Here is a 21,093-nt window from a genome sequence, read left to right on the forward strand (position 1 = left end):
AGAAAAATGATATCTGAAAACTTGAAAATTTTCTGTGATAAAAAATTTTCATTTTATCTTCTGTTATCTCCTTTATTGTTTTATTATTTGATCACAAAAATTTTCCCTGTTCATAGATTTGAAAGGTAAATTCTTCTTTGCTTCTCAAGTTTGTTCATGATGTTATCTATTATATCTGTAATGTGTCCATTTGGAACTTACATTGACTATGCTATAATAAATGAAATATTTCCAAGAAACCTGGGGAGATTTATATGAACTGATACAGAAGAAAATGGAAAGAACTAAGAGGATTATTTATACAATAACAACATTGAGAGAATCAACAACTTTAAAAGATTTAATAGCTCTGCACAAGACAATGACCAACCACACTTCCATAACTCTTGATGAAGGATGCCAACTACCTACTGAGACATGATAGACTTAAGATACAGAATGAGACATACATTTTTGGACATGACCAAAGGGTAAATTTATTTTGCTTGACTGAATATTTGTGACAAGGCATTACCTCTCCCCTGCTTTTTTTCCCTTTTTAATGGGGAGGAGAGAGAAGATGGAAGGCAGAGAAAATAAATGTTTGTCAACTAAAAAAAAATTAAAAGAAAGCTTGACATTGAAAGTAATATAACTTATCCAAGTTGCAGAACTAAGTACTGGAGGCAGGATCAAACTGGAACCCTATGCCATGTTTTGCACTTAGATTGTTATTTTTAAAGTATTGAATTCTTAGGTTTGTAGCTGTTGAATCTGATATCATCAGAAAGGTCCAGTTGACAGAGAGGAGACAATATCAGGACTATCAATTTGTTCTCTCTTGAGCTATCTTTCTAATTTTTCTTAGCCTTGATGACCTATAAGGAGAAAGAGAAAAATGTCCATTTGGTGAGTGTCAAAAGATTAACATTTTAAATCAGAAGATTGTGTTTCTAATCTGACTCTAATCCTTTATAACTGAAAGGTCTTTGGTAAGACACCTAATATCTCTGTACTTCTAGCTCTCCATTTGTAAAATGATGGAGTTGGACCTCTAAGATTACTTCCAAATTTAAATCCATAGTTTGAGACACAGTTACTGCTAAGTCCCCATCTTTCTTTTCTGGTGCCTTTTTTAAACATCTTTTTTTTTTTTTTTTTTTTTTTTTTTTTTTTTTTTTTTTTTTTTTTTTTTTTTGGCCTACTTGAATATCTCACTATCTTTTTATTTCTTTTCCTGATTGGAGGCCTGAAATAATTGATACACATGAAGAGAGGTTCCCTTAAAAGGAACAAGGGGACATGAATGAACAAATAGAGGAAGTTGGTAGAACCTAATGCTGAGATTTTGAAGAAAGAGTTCTTAATTGAATCATTAAAGTTTAGAGAAAGGAAAGCAAGATCTCATCTGGTCATAAGCTTTGGAATGGATCTAACCATCCTAAGACTTACAGCTGTAAGAATGCTAAATGTTCTGTGGATCAAAGACACAGATAGAAAAATACCTCAGATGCCATTTTATTTAGCTCTCCCACTATAGGAGATGAAAAAACAGGCTCAAGGAAGTTCAGTCTGTTAGTCAGTTATTGCTTATTAAATACTAGGCACAATGCCAATGTAGAAAGGCAAAGCATATTCTAACAGAGTAGATGACTTGCATAAATTGTGTAACTAGCATATACAGTCTAAGTGCAAGGTAATCTCGGACGGAGGACTTAATAGTTTGTATATGTGTATAGAGGAAAGGGTGGGTAAAAGTTTCCTATAGAAAATGGGATTTGTGATGAATCTCACAAAAAGTCAAGAAAGCCGAGAGAGAGAGAGAGAGAGAGAGAGAGAGAGAGAGAGAGAGAGAATAATCCAGGTATGGAAAATAGCCAGTAAGAGAACAGAATCAAGAGATGGAATATTCCACAAGAAAAAAACGGAAGGATCAGATGCTGGATTGTGGGTGAAAATGTAAAAAGAATGGAAAGCTAGGACAAACTCAGGTTGTAAAGGAATTAAAAACTAAACAGAGAATTCTATTAGATTTTGGAAGTAATAGAGAACCACTGAGGCTTCTTAATGAGTTGGGGATATGACATTAACAAACTTATATTTTAGGAAAATTGCTTTGCTATTTCTGAAACAGATAGATTAGCCCACCCGCACAGGGAGTCTTCAAACTTTTTAAATGGGGGGCCAGTTCATTGTCCCTCAGACTGTTGGAGGGCCGGACTATAGTAAAAACAAAAACTTTGTTTTATGGGCCTTTAAAGAAACTTCATAGCCGTGAGTGAGGGGGATAATCGTCCTCAGCTGCCGCATCTGGCCCACGGGCCATAGTTTGAAGACCCCTGGAAGGAGAGATAAAGTAGGGAAGCTATTGAAATTGTTAGGAGGATACTGAAATGATCTAGATTTGCTGTAAAGCTAGATGAAACAAGACTTGGCAAAAGATTAGATATGTAGGGTGAGTGCAAATGAAGAGTCACGTATGATACTTAGGTTGCAAGGGAAGATGGTGGTGCCTTCAACAGTAATTGGAAAGATGTGAAGAAGGGAAAAGATGAGTTCTATTTTGGGACATGTTGCTTGAGAAGTCTAAAGAATATCTAGTTTGAGGTACCAAAGAGGTGACTGGTAAATTATAACTTGAGCTAAGAAAAGAGAGTTAGATATCTAATTCTAAGAATTTTCTGCATAGAGACAAAGCTATTAGATTTAGCAGAAAGGTCACTTTTAACTAAAGAGAACAATTTCAGTTGTAGTTTTTATTAAATGAGTTTATATTTATTTCTTATTCAGTGCATGATAATTTCTAAAATGAAATCACACTGGAGATTTCTGCAATAGGATTTCAGGGATTTTTTGTTGACTTTTAGCTATTAACTAAAAATCCAGATTCCTGAATGCTTATTATTGAATGGGAAGAAAGAAAGTAGAGGCAGATAATATAGGTAGCTTCCTCAAAGAGTTTAGTTATAGAGAAGATAAGAGATATAGGACAACTGTGGAATTAAGTGAAGGGTATTTTTGTTTTTTTGTTGATGGGTACTATAGGATTAGGTAGTGAGAGATTTAAGGTTAGGGACAGAGTAGAATGATGAAGGAGTAATCTTCTCTAGAAGTTGAAAGGGTGAGGTAGAGGGAAATGCCATGGGAGGCTTGAGAAAGGATGAAAAGTTTTAGCCTAGATGATATGGTGAAAAGTATAGTGATTGGAAAAGTTTAAAAGGAATTGCTGTAGTGAGTGCCCACTTGAGATCATTTAAAATGAATTTGTAATATGAACAATTTGTATGTTTTTATGTTTTCAGAAGCATATGAGTAAGACCAAAGGGGGCAAGGATTAGTTTTGGTAAGACATTACCATTAATCAAGCAAAAAACAAAAAAAACAAAAAAAACAATGGATTTACATGTTAAGAATAGTGTAGAGTTGGACTGATTCATCATGGGGTAAAAATAGGAAAGGGAAAAGTGCATAGCCAAAGAAGAGATGATGGCTTGAGATAGAACTGAAGGGCAGAGGGATTAGAGATCACAGTGAGAATTAAAATCAGGGTTGGGAGTCACAAGACAGAGGGAAAGATGAAATGAAAAAGATTGTGATCAGATAAAGGAATTTTAGAGTTCATGAATATGGAAGTAGCCAGATAGTTAGATCAAGAGTGTCACGATATGTGTATAATTGAGGTACAGTATAGAAGTCATGAAATTGAATATATTGACAAAATGGAATCTTTCTATCTCTTTATCTCTCTACCTATCCCCCAGTTATCAGGGCAGATAAAGTAGGGAAATTAACCATGAGCTAGATAACTAGCTTTCATTAAGGGAAGAAAGAAAATATTCTGAGGGTTGATAGATAACAATAACTAGAATCATGATTTGGTGATAAATTTGGATTGCACAGATGGAAAGGTTACTAAGTGGTGCTAGTAGGGGAAAAGCTTGGAAATGGCATTAGGAAGTGAGAGTACTTGTGATTCCTTTCTCATGACTACTGAGTCAGGGAATATGAGTGAAAGTGTAATTGGAAAAGGTAGCCAGAGATGCAGCGCCTACATGTTGGGTGATGGGAGGGAGACAGGTCTTAGAAAATAGATAGAAGGAGAAAGAAAAGTTTAAGAAGAAAACTAGTTTCAAAGTTATGAAACATATTCCAGAGGGCACAGTGGAAGGAATAGATAAGTGGAGTGGAATTTAGTGGGGTTAGGTTGGGAGATATGGGAATTAGGAAATGGGTTGTTGGGGTTAGTAAAAGAAGTTCATACAACAACCAGAAATTCAAAAATTACTGGAATTGGGGGAGAATATGAGGAAGGCATGTTAACCAGAGAAGAATGACTTTAAACACTGAATTGTAACAGGAGAGGGACTTGTTGAGGGAGGGAGGAGATTGTACTGTTTAATATCTTTCCTTGAAGTCCCACATTGTGACAAGTGGTGAGAGGCTTAGGAAGGTGACCTCACAATAGGCAGGAGCAGAATAAGTTATGATCTGGGTTTTCTGGTCAAGAACTGGTAGCTTAAAATAGATTTCAGAATGTCTTCTGGGGCCCTGGAGAAGCTAGATGTGGTAATTGACATGGGATTGCTAGGAAATCTCTAAATCAAAGAGTCCAGAAATAAATGATGTGGATGGGGGCTGAAGTAGGTTTTCCTGAGAAAGATCCGGTCAGAGTGATAATTTCAAGGTTACATAAGTAATAACTGTCAGAGGCAGGATTTGAATCCAGGTCTCTATATTGTCAGTGCTCTTATCATTGTAATATCACACTTCCCATACTATCATTCTACAAATGAGGAAAACAGGACCCAGAGAAATCAAATCACTTGGCTAAAGGTCATGACATGCATTAAGTAACAGAGTGGGATTTGAACCCAGGTTTTCTCACTTCTGATCCTATACTATTTCTCTGAGTGTCCAGAATGCTTATGTATCTTATTAATGTTCATAGAGGTTCATAGCTTAGTTTCTTTAAATAGAGGAATAAGGATATACAGGAAAAACTCTCTCTGTCTCTGTCTCTGTCTCTGTCTCTGTCTCTGTCTCTGTCTCTCTCTCTCTCTCTCTCTCTGTGTGTGTGTGTGTGTGCGTGCATGCATGTGTGTGTAAGACAGAGAGAGAAAGAGGTGGGGTAGAAGGGAAGGGAAGGGAAAGGGGGAGGGGAGAAAGAAATAGAAGGAAAAAAGGAGAGGAAAGGAGGGAGAAAGAGAAGAGAAGGGAAATGGAAAGGAAGGAGGAGGAAAGAAGGGAGCAGAAGGGGAAGGGATAAGGGAGATGAAGGAGGGAGAAGAGAAAAGAAAGAGGAAAGATATTGATTATATCACTGCCCACAACCTCTTTCAAGTATGGACAGAATTTCATCAACAATCTACGTCTTATTACAGTAGGATAGAGGACATTCCTGAGTCATTGCTTAGAACAGGACACCATCTGCTGGATAGATTGTCTAATAACACCAATTTAATTTTTTTCCAAAGCAAATACATTTCTAACCTTCTTGGAAAGTGTATGTCCTCCCACATGGCTCTTACCTGGATGCAACTATGAGTTACAGATTTCAGTTGCATTTCATCCCCAAAACTGTTATACTCAAAGCAGGTAAGCCGAAGTTTGTCTCCTTTCTCACTCTTTATTTTGGCCCATTTGCCAAATGCCACTACTTTAATTTTTCCTGTGTTGTCCTTCACTTCAAAGAATGTACAATTCTCTTTTTCGGTTTTCTGCAAAAGAAAATCAACATTCCATCTTGCTTAATATCATTTTTATATTATGGTCATCACATTGAGAGAGGGTAGGCATAGGAGGAGAAACTTGAAGGTGAATATCTATTTACTTGAAAGGGTACAAACTACATACAGATTGATGATTTCAGGTACAGAAAGTAAATACAGAATTCAATTTTGTCTAGCTTAAAATAGATTTTAGAGATACTTAGTCCAAATTCTTCTGCTTAATCTGCCAAGTCCATCTCTCACCCCCCCAAAAAAACAAAACAAAACAAAACAAAACAAACAACAACAACAAAAAAAAACACTTTCTTTCCCTGTCAACCTTCTCAGGTTTTTCTCTACTTCCTTGACATTTTCCCAAGTCTTCTGGCCATAGGTCACCAATATCTGATATTATTAAAAAATAGATCCTATCCTGAGTTAAGCAGAATATCATTCTGAATCTGGTTCAAATAAGTCTCTGACTCAGCAGAGTCTTTCTAACAAGTACTTAGTAATCACTCCATTCTGTTTTATTCAATTACAAATATTTAACATCTTGTACAAGCCACTTAAGCTTTTTGAACTTCAGTTTCTTCATCTGTAAAATGACAATAATAGTCCCAGTTGTTTTAAGTGTCAAATGAAATAATGTTTGTTAGATAACTAAAATTAATCAAAGGCCCTTTAATTAATTAAAGGGATGGGCCAGGTGTAGTGCTAAGGAACTCACAGTCTAATACAGGAAACAACATGCAAACATTTATATGGAAATAATATGTGGACAAGATAAATTGGAGATGATCAACAGAAGGAAGGCACTGGTATTAAGAGGGATTTGAAAAAGGCTTCTGGAGAAGAAGGAATTTTAGTTGGACCCTGAAAAACCAGTCTAGACAGTAAGTAAAGAAGAGGAGGGAGAAAGTCCAGACACTGAGGTCAGCCAATGAAAAATACTTAGAATAGGAAAATATAGCATGGTGTGTTTGGGAAATAGCATTCAATGTCATAGAATCCCAGAGTATGTGAGTAGGGGTAGGTGGGATGGAAGTTGTAAGAAAATTGAACAGATAGAAGGGGGTCAGATTATAAAGGTTTTGAAAGTCAAATGAAAGTTGTTAGTTTTGGTGAGGCAGTTATCCAGGGTTACATAGTTACTAAGTATTAAGTGTCTAAGGCTGGATTTGAACTTAGATTCTCCTGACTCCTGTGCTCTATTGTACCATCTATCTGCTCCCAAATAGAAGATTTTATATTTGATCTTGAAGTTAATATAAAGCTACTGAATATGGGAAAAGGGGAATGACATGGTCAAGTCTCCACTTTAGGAAACCCAGTTTGAATTGAGAAGAAGATACATTAGAGACGGGGAGACCAAACAGCAGGTATTTTAATACTCCAGGTAGAAGGTGATGAGGGTGTGGACTAGGCCAGTGGCAGAGGAGAGAAGCAGGCAGTATATGAGAAATGTAATAAAGGTAGAATTGACAGGATTTAGTAACAGATTGAATATGGAGAGTGAAGATGGCGATGCTCTCAAAAAATGATAGGAAAATTAAGAAGATAGGAGATAATGGGTTCAGCTTTGCCCATCTTGATTTTAAGATGTCTATATGACATCCACTTTGAGATGTCTAGTGGGTAGTTGGAAATATGAGACTATACATTAGAAGAGAGGCTATAAAGCATTTTATGATCTTTTATAGCAGAGACCTCATACATATAGGACCCATAATACTCTCAGTGTAGCCTGAACCAGATTAAATGTCACAGGGAAATATTTAACAAAAGAAATAAAAATACAGTAGAATATAGATAATGTTAATACATAATTATACCAAATCAGTATAATCCAAGTCAAGGATTTTTACTTGTGGTTTAGTAACACCTATTTCTATTTGAGATTGATACCATTATTTTGAAGTGCTACATAAGTGTTTATTAATATTGTTATTATTAATATTAATTGTAGTTAATTCTGCTAAGTGACAGCTCCTTCTGTCACTCTCCTCCACATGATCTCTAATTCTTTGCCCTTCCTTCCTCTTCCTGTATTGGAGGTTTTTTTTTTTTTTTTTTTTTTTTTTTTTTTTTTTTAACTCTTTATTTATCTGGGCCATGTGATTTTTAGTACACTCATCGTAGTTGTTTGCTTAATCCATCAACCATCAATATTTAACACTATCTATGTGAGTACAGTTATTTTACACACAAAATTAGAATGCTGTCTATAGAGGTATCCCAGAAGACAAACATAATTGAATACGGGTAAGTATATTGGGGTGTGTGTGTGTGTGTGTGTGTGTGTATGTGTGTGAATTTTCTTTATTACCTACCAGTATTTAAGAAAAAGAAATTTAAAAATTAAACTACTTCAAAAGTAACATGGGATGCTCCTATAAGTAGTGGATTTAACCTCACTGAAGGTCTTTAAAGAAATTACCAGTAGTTGAGAAGGAAGTGTTTTAGATAGGGGTAGACTAGGTACCCTTTGAGGTCTCTTCTAAATTTAAGATACTGTGATTCTATGACAGTTGGAAGTTGTTGGCAATTAGCAGCATGTAAGAGATGGACTTGAGTGTGAAGACCAATCCAATAATTAGTCATGTGATTTTGAGAATGTATACTTTTTGTGTTTGCTTTCTGTATTTATTGTCTGCAAGATGCATGGCTTGGATTAAATGATTTTTTTTTTTTTTTTACAAAAAGACAGAAAATGAAAATAAAAACCAAACCAAAACAAAACATTGTCATGTGCCCAGCAGAATATCAGGAAGGATTCAAAATATATAACAATAAATTTCCATTTCAAGAAAACATATATTGTAATAGAAGAAATTATATTCTTGAGTAACCATCTTTTCTTTACTTCCTTGCAAGTTATTCTTTTTGTTCTCTGTTGCACACTTTTTACTTTGTTATTTTTTCCCTCTTTTACTTCTCTCACTGCTTCCCCCAAGTAGGCTACAGTTAAGTATAGATATATTTATATATACATATACATATATATATATACACATATACATATATGTATACACATACATACACACACATCCATACCCACCCTCAGACCCACCTACATGTACATATATCTGTATATACACACATACACAGGCCTTCACGCATACATACCCAGATATAATCAGACACATATACATAGAAACACACACACACACACACACACACACACACACATATGGCTGACATATAATGTAGATTTCTCTCTTGTTTGGATCTTTAAGTTAAACTTTGAAATCAATGATTACTAGACCTACATTTTTCTAATTCCACTTCTGATTCTTGTTATAATAGTTCTGTATATCTCTTATTTCCTATCCCTACTAACTTTTCTATTGGATTAGATGATTTTTAATGTCCTTTTCAGTTCAAAACTTATCCAGCTCCTAACCAATTTAAAAGTCTTCTATTAAATAAGTCCAAGGAAATCACAACTTTATATAGGTTTAGAACTATTGATGATTTGCCCAACTAACTATTGAATCTAGTCTGATTCTGGGAAAGAGCCTTTTATCTATTTCTTGTCCTAGCTTTTATAGTTAGTACATGCAGAGATATTGCCTTAGAGACCATTATTCAAAGTGAAATAAAAATCATTTGATATCGATAAGGCTGGGCACACAGATGTAAAAATCATCCAAAAAGTGTGAGCTTAGTGAATGAAAGGTGAGTGTATTTACTCCTTTGCCAGCTAGATCACAGTGGGTGGAAATACTTCTCTCAGATCACAAAATGATGAGGTTTCCCAATGTATTTCTTTTGTAATAATTTGTATAGAAATTTCTTGGGATAGAAGAGATGCTTTTATATAATCTAGCAAAAACTGGCCTTCTCTGTTCCTCACTTATAATGCTCTCTCTCCCCTCTACCTGCCTTTCTGCTGATTGTTTCTCATGCCAGGAATACATTTCTTATTTCTGCCTTATAAGACACAACTCAAGTACTACCTTCTAAGTGAAAGATGCCCTTAAGTGCCAGTGTCCTCCCTCCCAAACTATCTTTCATTTTATTGATTTTATGATTTTTTGAGTATTTATTTTCTTTATATTTATTCTATGTGCATTGATACTTAACTCCCTCAGTGTAAACTCCTGGTTAAAGTAAATGTTTCACTTGTTACATTTGTATCCCAGCACCCAACATAATACTTGGTAACATAGCAAGCATTCAATAAATATTTGCTGATTCATTGATTGATTGATCCTAAACTATCTTAAGCAGACTTTCAAGTCTGTCCTTCGAAGTTTGCAGGGACTGCCACAAAAGATTTACATAAGAATATGGGCTGACTATAATGATATATCCAATTCATGCTTTATGTGTCCCTGGGTTGGGAGCACCATGACTTAAAGTTTACTCAGTAGGCAATGCATTTTTTAAGGAGTCTTGTATTTTGGCTTGAAGTTTATAGAATAACTCCCCCCACCTCTTTAAAACAGTGTGAACTTACCTTATGGATCTCATAAACACCATCCACATAGCTTCCTGGTTTTAGTTTTTCAAGCATTTGGAGTTTTGTGGTTTTAGCCGCTTTTCTGATGATGTTTTGGGGTACTGTGATTTTTTTGTTAGTAGTCATATCTTCTACCTTGGAACATTTATTTATTTCTAGGAAACCTCTGTTCCAATAAGCTTTTGATATTTCGATGACCTTATTTTTCTTGAATTGTTCCTTGACATTCATGTTGAGAACCTTTACCCGGATAAATTCATGCTCATTTGCCACAATGGCATGAAACATCTCTTTCTTTCCTTTTTGAGTATCATACTCAAATGTCTCCTTCACTTTGAGCACCATTACTACCATGGGCATTGTCTGGAGACCATCTTCTCTTTCAGCTTCTGGTTTTGTTTTCTGATTAGGATAAAAGAAATCAGAGTGAAAACATGAACAATCAAAGAAGATTAGAGGGAGAGGTCTCAGTCACTTTGTTAAATATTAAAAAAAATAACAGTATCCATATAACATGAGATAATTGGAATGAGATTATGTTAAACAGGAAAGATTAGGGAATCAGAATTATTTATCACCAATGCCAAGGTTGCTAGATGTATGTGCATGTGTGTGTATAATAAATATGACATCACTGCCAAATAGATGGCACAACCATTTGAAAATATGGACAAATAATGCTATATAGTTTATTATTCTCTTTAATCCTGAGTATGGAGGACAGAAAAAAAAGTTTTCCTTCACTTATCTTCATATCATCACTCCCTTTCATGTGAAAAATCGTGTTTCTTGAAAGAAATGGAGACAAGCCATCAACTGATGACAAAAATGACAAGAGGGGCTGAGGTTGCCTGTTTTTCTCCCTCTTGTCTCATTGCAAATGACATGTGCTTTGGAGAAGAATAGACTTAATTCAGTACTTTAAGGATCTGGGATTTCCTTGAGGTAATTATTCTCTTTGCTAACAGAGATCACATTTATTTTTGCGTCTCAGTAGATGGTCTTAATTTTCTAAGAAGAAAAAAATATTATCATCTGTCAATGAACTTTTCTGAGCTGAATAGGCAATTCTTTGGATAATAGATAATACTTTGTGGATCTGTGCTCCAAAATTTCTTTTTGGAAAGAACCTACTAGAATTCATTGAGATAACCTGTGAAAAACCCCATACTTCATTGAGCAGATAGTAAAAGCAAATTGAGTACCCAATTTCATATCAGAAGCACCCATGTTCAAATTCCTTCATTTCCTAGTTGTGTGGTCATGGGTAAGTAATTTAATCATTGTGAGCCTCAGTTTCCTTTTCTGAGAAATGGATTAAAATCTTTAGAATTTCTCCTATGGAGTTACGAAAATTCAATGAGACAATGTAAGTAAATAACTTGAATTTTAAATTGCCATATAAATGTCCATCATTATTCATGCAGCTCTTTGAGATTTGTAAATGGTTTTAAGTTCATTATATTGTTTGAGGCATTGGTGTAGTACTGTTGGATGTGTTGAATGTGGACAAAGCAATTCCTGTAGTGTGGCTGATTGATTATTGAACATCTAGAGAGATATAGGATTACCCTATCCACTATGAGTACCTCATCAAGAACTGAAATAGTTACCCACCTTTGAAAAATTTAGACGAAAGTGACAAAACCCAGAAACCTGTATAAGAAATACAATATATGCAAATCTGCTTTTCAGAGCTCTCTCTAGGGCATTGTGGATTGAGACTATTGTCCCAGAAGATCAGGATTTGATCCTCTTCCCTCTTCCAGTACTTCAAAAATTTGAGCAGTTTTGCAGGGAAGTAGCAGGTCAGAAAAAACCATGAGAGTAGTTCTACCCTCTTATGCTGAGAAAAGACTGAGGCTCCCATGGGTGCAATCATTTCACATTAAGGTCCTGTCACTCAGGGATTGTCTAATATGGGTCCTAAGATAGCGGTTTTCCTTTCAGAAGAATAAAAGTAAGCTTACACCCCCTTCAGAGGCGGACCATCAAATAGAATGAGAAAGTAGGAATAACTCTGGCTTGCTCTTTAGCATAAAAGGCACTTGACTTCCTCTGAATTTTGCCTTTGATCTGGCTTTTCTTCTAGTGTTAACTGACTATCTGTTTTAACCTAGACCTGAAATAGATCTCTTGTCCTCAAGATAATTTGCTTATCTGAGTCCTTCCACCCATTGATTATTTTATTAGAACAAATCCTTTGTGGAGGGCTGGAAGATGAACTACTGAATTCCCAAAGCTTTCCTTTATAAGAAGGCTGGGCTTGGACTTTCCCAGCTACCTTTCCCTCTCAATTTGTCTTGAATTTCAAGGGAAATGAAGGACTGAGACCAGATTCCCTTGGTTTCTCCCCGTCTCTCCTCATTCCCCACCCCCTCAATCTCAGCTTCCTTTTGTCTGCTATCTTTCCCCTTTAGATTCTAAGTTCCTTGAGGGTAGGATTTATCTTTTTCTTAATTGTTTCCCCAGCACTTAGTATAGGGTCTGGCCAATGATAAATGTTTAATTTATGTCTATTGAGTTGAATTAAATTTTCTCCAATGTTTCATACTGTTTTATCTTTGCTAATTTGATATTAGCCTTTTATCTTTCCTGGAGTAGAATAATGCAAAGTATTGAACAAGTTCTTTCATGCTGTTCTCAAGGAGAAGATAGAGATGAAGGCAAAAAACTTCCTAATAAGTCATCCCTGTGTGGAAACAGCTGTGCCAGTCAATTCTTTTTCATTAGAGGACTTTAAACAAAATTTGTATTTTTCCCACAGGCATGGGATCACAGATTTAGGTCATTTGGAAGTCCCCACTATTTACAAATGATGAACCTGAGAACCATTTAGGTGACTTATTCAAGTCCTAAGAATTGAGGTAGGGATTGGGTAATATAGCCTCTAAGATCTGTTCCATCTCTGAACATCTTGTGGTTTTGTGAAGTTAAAGTGAATGTGAGAGATAGGGAGCTGCAATAAGTATTTATTAAGTGGCTATTATGTTCCAGGTATTGTGCAAAATATTTTTTCAAAAAATTTCATTTGATTCTCACAAAAATTCAGATCTTTTTGACCCTAGGTCTGGCATGAAGGTCAACATAATGGGGCAACATTTCTTGAAAGAGAGAAAAATCTATCAAAAAAGTAACTTTGATCTGAGATACTGTGCTTAGAGAAATCTAGACCCTCAGGTCTCAGGGTCTTGGAAATCATTGATCTCTTAGTGAATCATACTCACCAAAGCATTTCTACCATTGTCAAGGCTTCTTACCTTCTGCACACATATGACCAATGTGTTGATTTGTTCTGTTAAATCATATTTATCTCTTATAAAGAAGGGTTCTATTTTGATGAAGGGGAAATGTTAGTGAAAAGATATAGAGATTTTTTTTTTAAAAGATAAGAACATCAACAAGAATCAAAGTCAAGTTCCCTAGCCTCTAGTTTACAGACTCTACTATTTTCTCTTCGTAAGAACTTGGGAAATTTCCCTTTTCCAGTCCTGTAGTATCTTTCCATTTCTCCTTAAAATATCTTGGTAATCATATCCAGTTTTTTTTCAATAGCCTGAATACATAATTTTTTTGACTCTGGTAAGACCATCTCCTCAAAGGCAGCTATCTGCTGGTGTATTTTGATTTTCATCTCTTAGTCATTTTAATTCAGGTATCTGCTAGTGTGTTTTGATTTTCATCTCAAAGGATTGGGTCATGATTTTTTACTTGCTTTTTTTCTTCATATACTTCTTTTTGGGAAAAAAAAATCTCTTGGTCAGTGAGTTGGCTATGTATTTATATTATTGTCTAGAAAAATTTCCTCTTTCCTTTTCAATTCGATTAAATTCAACAGGTATTTTAAGTATCTACCATGGGCAAAGCATTGTCTTATATTTTGAACTTTTGCCAAAAAATCCAAATAATTTTGTTTATCAAATATCATCACTTAACCAGTTATTCATTTCCCAAATTTGCATTTGTCCTCTGAAGTCCTTACTTTTGGATCTGAGTAAGGAGGAATTAATCAGGAGTGCAATGATCAAATTCCTTCCAACTATCACCTTCACTTAACAGCATTGATGATAGCAATACTTAAATGCTGCTGATATCTAAAGTTTCTTGACCAGACTGAATTTCATTTGGAGATATACAGATTTTTGCAGTTGGTTGGTCATTTCAGATATGTCTGACTTTTCATGACCCCATTTGAAGTTTTCTTGGTAAAAAAACTAGAGTGGTTTGCCATTTCCTTTTTTAGCTCATTTTATAAATGAGGAAATTGAGGCAAGAAGGGTTAAATTGTCTAGGGCCATACATATAGTACATGCCTGAGATGATATTCTTGACTCTAGACCTGCTGCTCTATCCACCTCATAGCCACACACACACACACACACACACACACACACACACACACATATATATACACACACACTCATATTTTGTAGGTATGTTTATATATGCAGATACACATATGCATTTCTATACACACAAACATATGCATATGTAAATTTGTATTGCACATATACATGTGTATATATTTTTGTTTATGATGTTCATGTGTATTCATGCATGTCTGTATATGGTACACTGTGATTCCTAAGCTTTTTTGGATTTCATACCATCCTTAAGATTGTCCTCACTGTATTATAGTCAGAAAATAGGTAAATTAAAAGAAAGGATTGGCTCACATATGTTGTATGTAACTTAAAGAGGCCTTTGAAAACACAAACCTGTTTAAGAATACTTGTTTGTTTTATTCAAAGGTCATAGGCAGGGCAATGGATGAGATGATCTCTTGAAGTTTCAATAGAGTATTATGAAAGGTAGGTGGATATAAAGAAAATGTAGGAAGTTCAAGCCTTGGTTAAGGATAGATTGTTGAGATGAGGTAAATATGATGGAAAATGGAAAGTGATGCAATCTCTGCTTTAGTTTTATGCCTCTAATAGACTCTGAAATAAGACTCTCACTAAAGGGGAAAAACCCCCCAAAACTACAAACATTTATTATACCTGGAGAGATTCCTGGGATGTCTTTCTTTTTTTGATCTCTTGTCCCTCTTCAGTTTGTGCTTTTCTTTTCTGGAAAAAAAAAGTTTGTTGTGACTAATAGTGGTGTGGTATGGGATAACCATAAAATCTTAGACTTAGAGGCCATCAAGTCCAATTATAGTCATTGAGGAAAGAGAGATGGTCAGGATGCCAGAAAATGATTGTCCATAGATCATCAGTTTAAGAGGTCATATAGTCCATCTCTCTGATTTCAGGAGATTGCAATATAGGAAACATTATCATTAGTGAAAAGAAGTAGCTTTGAGTTGATGAGTGATAGAATTAGTAATAACACTCTCTCATCTCTTCCTTTCCTCCCTTCAAAATTTGTGTTTCTCAATCTTTCTATTGTCTCTTATTTCCACATTGAGAGGTTAATGAAGGAAAAAAAAACTCCACTGTGTATTAGAGAAATACAGATTAAAATAACTTAAGTGCCATATCATGCCTATCCTATCAGCTAAAATGATAGGAAAAGATAATGATAAATGTTGGAGGGGATGTGGGAAAACTGGAACATTAGTGAATTGTTGGTGAAGTTGTGAATTGATCCAATAATTCTGAGGAACAGTTTGGAACTATGTCCAAAGGGCTATAAAACTGTGCACATACACCCTTTGGTTCAGCAGTGCCATTCTATACTATAGTAGGTGTGTATTCGAAAGAGATCATAAAAGAAGGAAAAGGATCGATCTATGAAAAAATGTTTGTAGTGATTCTTTTTGTGGCAAGTAGAAATTGAGGGAATGCCCATCAATTGCAGAATGACTGAATCAGTTGTCATATATGATGTAAAGGAATACTATTGTTCTCTAAGAAATGATAAGTGAGCTTATTTCGGAAAAGCCTAGGAAGACTTACTTGAACTAATGCTGAGGGAAGTGAGAAGAACCAGGAGAACATTATATACAATAACAGCAAGATTGTATAATGATCAGATATGATAGATTCTCAGCTCTTCTCAACTATGAAGTTATTCAAGACAAGTCCAATTAATTTGAGATGGACAATGCCATCCACTTCCAGAGAAAAGAATTAGGGAGATGAAATGCTGATCAAAAGAATAGTATTTTTTTTTTTACTTTTGTTCTTATTTTTTCACAACATGATTAATAGGGAAATTTTTTAAATGAATGTGTAATGTATAATCTAGACTGGTTGCTGCGTTGGTAAGAGAGAAGGTAAGGGAGGGAGGAGGCAAATTTGGGACACAAAATCTTACAAAAAAGGAATGTTGAAAACTATCTTTACATGTAATTGGAAAAATACTATCAAGTGAGAAAAAAAAAAAGAAAAGAACCTAATGTGGACAGTGAAAGGAGAATCACAGCAGAGGTCACTGCCTTGTCTATTGATTGAAGACCTCCTTATGGTCTGCTATCCCACTTACCTTAGCAACTTGGTTATTCTTTGTCTCACTGGTGGATTTCAGGTTATTTTTCTTGGTCAGCTGAGGTTTACCAATGTTATCATTGCCGTTAGAAGTTGTTTTTCTCATTTGGGTCTGATCGTCTCTTGTCACTGGTTTCTTCTCTTTTTTCTTATTGTATTCCTTCTCAACTGATTTGAGAAAAATGATAGGTTAACTGAAAGGAATCCTTCTTGGATGGGTAAAGAATTTTCAAAATCTTTTTCTTTCAAAAATATTTTTCTTGTGTAGTGCTTTCTAGGTACAGAGTGGTCTATAAGCACTATCTCATTTGATTCTAATGACAATTTGATTCTATTAGACAAGAAAGACATTATTATCCCCATTTTACAGAGGAGAATACTGAGGCTAAATGAGGCTGACTTATTTAAGGTCATATAGTAAGTAGCAAAACTGAGTACCTGATATTCTGATGTCTTGGTTGAACGCTCTTTCCAGTACATTATTCTGTCAGGTATATACAAAAATGTCATATGTATGTATGTGTATATATATACACACATATATACATATATATAAAATACATAATATGTTATATATTATGTACAAATAATTCACAATAATAATGCTTTATGATGTGCAAAGCACTTTACATTGATAATCTCATTTAATCCTTACAAAAATCAATTGAGATTAATGCCATTGCTCCCATACACTTTGATCCAGCAGTGCCACTATTAAAAAGATCATAAAAGAGAAAAAAGGACCCATACAACAAACATGTTTGTAGCAGTTCTTTTTGTAGTAAGGAATTAGAAATTGGATCCCATCATTTGGGGAATGGTTGAATAAGCTGGGATACATGATATAAAGAAATGCAATTGTGGTGTAAGAAATAATGAGCAAGCTGATATCAGAAAAACCTGGAGTTATATGAACTGATGATGAGCAGAATCAAGAGAATATTGTGCAAAGTAACAACAAGATTATGTGATGATCAACTATGATAGACTTAGCTCTTCTCAGCAATGTGGTCATCCAAGACAATTCCAATAAATTTGGGATGGAAAATGTCATCCACATCCAGAAAATGAAACAGAATGAGGGATGTTGAGTGATTTATTCAAAATCAGAGCGCTCATAAGCATAAAGATTTCAATTTGAAACCAGATCTTTCTGACTTCACGAAAACAACACTATGCACTATACCATAAAGTTCCACCATGTGCACTGACCTTCAAATATAGACTCACTATATAACATGACTGTATGGTAGATGTATAGTTTAGCCTTCAGAAATTCCTGCCTATGGTTTTGACTGTCTGTCCCCAAGTGTGTTGTAACTCAACTGCTTCCCATTCAGGAAAATGAAGTGAGCTCTTAAAATTCAATAATAATAGCTAGCTATTGTATAGATAGATACTTTGCTAAGTAGTTTATATTCTTATTTGATTTGCAGAATAACCCAGAAAGTTAACAGTTATAAAGACTGAAGCAAACACGTTAACTGCCCAAGGACTTTGGTCTTTCTGATCCCAGGCTCAGTGATCTCTTCAGTACATCAGCTCACTGCCAGTCACAATAGCAATCAGTCAAGGAGGTCATGTGGGATGAGCTTTGCCTACTGACAATCCTTTGGGTTACCTAATTCCCTCTTTTCACTGACTTGTATCAGATGCATTCAAAAAAAAAAGAAGCAACAGTTCTTGGCTCTTGAAGCCTATACCTTTTTGATATCATTCAAGGAAATGCTTTTCCTAGATGTATTTCAATTTTATATTTTGTCATATTTCATATAAATACAATTTTTAATGTTTGTTTTTTTTAAAAAAAACATTTTGAGTTCCAAATTTTCTCCCTCCTTTCTCCTTCCTTCTCTTCTCATTGAGAAGAAAAGCAATTTGATAAAGTTTATACACATTATATCTGTCATGCTAAACATATTTCTATGTTACTCATGTTGTGGGAGAAAACAGACAAAAAAATCACAATAAAAAGTATGCTTTAATCTACATTTAGACTCCATCAATTCTTTCACTAGAGATGGATAGTACTTTTCATGAGCAAGTCCTTCAGAATTGTCTTACATCACTGTATTATTCAGAATAGCTATGTTAGTCACAATTGATCATCGTACAATATTGGTGTTACTTTATGTAATGTTCTCCTGATTCTACTCATTTAACTTTGCATCAGTTTATGTAAATCTTTTCAAGTTTTTTGAGAGTATTCTGTTATCTTTTATAGCACAATGACATTCTATGACAATTATATATAATAACTTGTTCAGCCATTCCCAATTGATGGATATCCATTCAATTTGCAATTCTTTACCACTACAAAATTTTTTTGTAAATATTTTTGTACATGCAAGTCCTTTTCCTTTTTTCTCTCTCTCTTTGGAAAACAGATCTAACAGTGGTATTGCTGGAGCAAAGGGTATGCATAGTTTTATAGCCTTTGGGACATAGTTCCAGATTACTTTAAAGAATGTTTGAATCAATATAACACTTTACCAACAGTGCATTAGTGTCTCAATTTTCCCACATCCCCTTCAATATCTGTATTTTCCTTTTCTGTCATATTAGTCAATCTAATAGGTATGAGTTTGTATCTCAGAGTTCATTTAATTAGCATTTCTATAATCAATAGTGAGTTAGAGCATTTAAAAAAAATTATAACTTTTTATTGACAGAACCTATGCCTGGGTAATTTTTTACAACATTATCCCTTGCACTCACTTCTGTTCCGACCTTTCCCCTCCCTTCCTCCACCCCCTCCCCCAGATGGCAAGCAGTCCTATACATGTTAAATATGCCACAGTATTATATCCTAGATATAATATATGTGTGCAGAACTACACAGTTCTCTTGTTGCACAAGAAGAATTGGATTCAGAAGGTAAAAATAACCCGGGAAGAAAAACAAAAATGCAAACAGTTTACATTCATTTCCCAGTGTTCTTTCTTTGGGTGTAGCTGCTTCTGTCCATCATTGATTAATTGAAACTGAGTTAGATATTTTCTTTGTCAAAGAAATCCACTTCCATCAGAATATATCCTCACACAGTATCATTATTGAAGTATATAATGATCTCCTGGTTCTGCTCATTTCACTTAACATCAGTTCATGTAAGTCTCTCCAAGCCTCTCTGTATTCATCCTGCTGGTCATTTCTTATAGAACAATAATATTCCATAACATTCATATACCACATTTTACCCAACCATTCTCCAATTGATGGACATCCATTCATTTATCAGTTTCTAGCCATTACAAACAGGGCTGCCACAAACATTTTGGCACATACTGGTCCCTTTCCCTTCTTTAATATTTCTTTGGAGTATAAGCCCAATAGTAGCACTGCTGGATCAAAGGATATGGACAATTTGATAACTTTTGGGCATAATTCTAGATTGCTCTCCAGAATGGTTGGATTTGTTCACAACTCCACCAATAATGCATCAGTGTCCCAGTTTTCCCGCATCCCCTCCAATATTCATCATTGTTTTTTCCTGTCATCTTAGCCAATCTGACAGGTGTGTAGTGGTATCTCACAGTTGTCTTAATTTGCATTTCTCTGATCAATAGTGATTTGGAACACTCTTTCATATGAGTGGAAATAGTTTCAATTTCATTATCTGAAAATTGTCTGTTCATATCTTTTGACCATTTACCAATTGGAGAATGGCTTAATTTCTTATAAATTAGAGTCAGTTCTTTATAAATTTTGGAAATGAGGTCTTTATCAGAACCTTTAACTGTGAAAATGTTTTCCCAGTTTGTTGCTTCCCCTCTAATCTTGTTTGCATTTGTTTGCTTGTACAAAGCCTTTTAAAATTTGATATAATCAAAATTTTCTATTTTGTGATCAATAATGCTCTCTTCTTCTTCTTTGGTCACAAATTCCTTCCTCCTCCACAAGTCTGAAAAGTAAACTATCCCATGTTCCTTTAACTTATTTATAATCTCGTTCTTTATGCCTAAATCATGGACCCATTTTGATCTTATTTTGGTATATGGTGTTAAATGTGTGTCCATGCCTAATTTCTGCCATACTAATTTCCAGTTTTCCTAGCAGTTTTTGTCAAATAATGAATTTATTATCCCAAAAGTTAGAATCTTTGGGTTTGTCAAACACTTGATTGCAATAGTTGACTATTTTGTCTTGTGAACCTAACCTATTCCACTGATCAACTAATCTATTTCTTAGCCAATACCAAATGGTTTTGGTGACTGCTACTTTATAATATAGTTTTAGATCAGGTACAGCTAGGCCACCTTCATTTGGTTTTTTTTTTTTCATTAATTCCCTTGAGATTCTCAACCTTTTGTTCTTACATATGATTTTTTTTGTTATTTTTTTCTAGATCATTAAAATATTTTCTTGGGAGTCTGATTGGCATAACCCTAAATAAATAGGTTAGTTTAGGGAGTATTGTCCTTTTTATTTTATTTGCTTGGCCTATCCAAGAACACTCAATATTTTCCCAATTATTTAAATCTGACTTTATTTGTGTGGAAAGTTTTTT

The 21,093-nt window shown here is 34.7% G+C and overlaps 1 protein-coding gene across 1 annotated transcript in view; it reads right to left on the minus strand.

Moving 5' to 3' along the window:
- Nucleotides 1–450: 450 nt before the first annotated feature.
- LOC127559733 (interferon-inducible protein AIM2-like) overlaps nt 451–21,093 on the minus strand; it is a 76,479-nt gene continuing 55,836 nt past the window's right edge. Inside the window, exons 3-7 of the mRNA XM_051993706.1 lie at nt 16,585–16,754; nt 15,156–15,224; nt 10,153–10,557; nt 5,508–5,696; nt 451–857 (exon numbers count right to left, since the gene is read on the minus strand). Coding sequence (XP_051849666.1) covers nt 834–857; nt 5,508–5,696; nt 10,153–10,557; nt 15,156–15,224; nt 16,585–16,754 — 857 coding nt within the window. The 3' untranslated portion in view covers nt 451–833. The remainder of the gene's footprint in view (nt 858–5,507; nt 5,697–10,152; nt 10,558–15,155; nt 15,225–16,584; nt 16,755–21,093) is intronic.

The sequence above is a fragment of the Antechinus flavipes genome, chromosome 4 (genome assembly GCF_016432865.1).
Source record: "Antechinus flavipes isolate AdamAnt ecotype Samford, QLD, Australia chromosome 4, AdamAnt_v2, whole genome shotgun sequence".
NCBI lineage: Eukaryota > Metazoa > Chordata > Mammalia > Dasyuromorphia > Dasyuridae > Antechinus > Antechinus flavipes.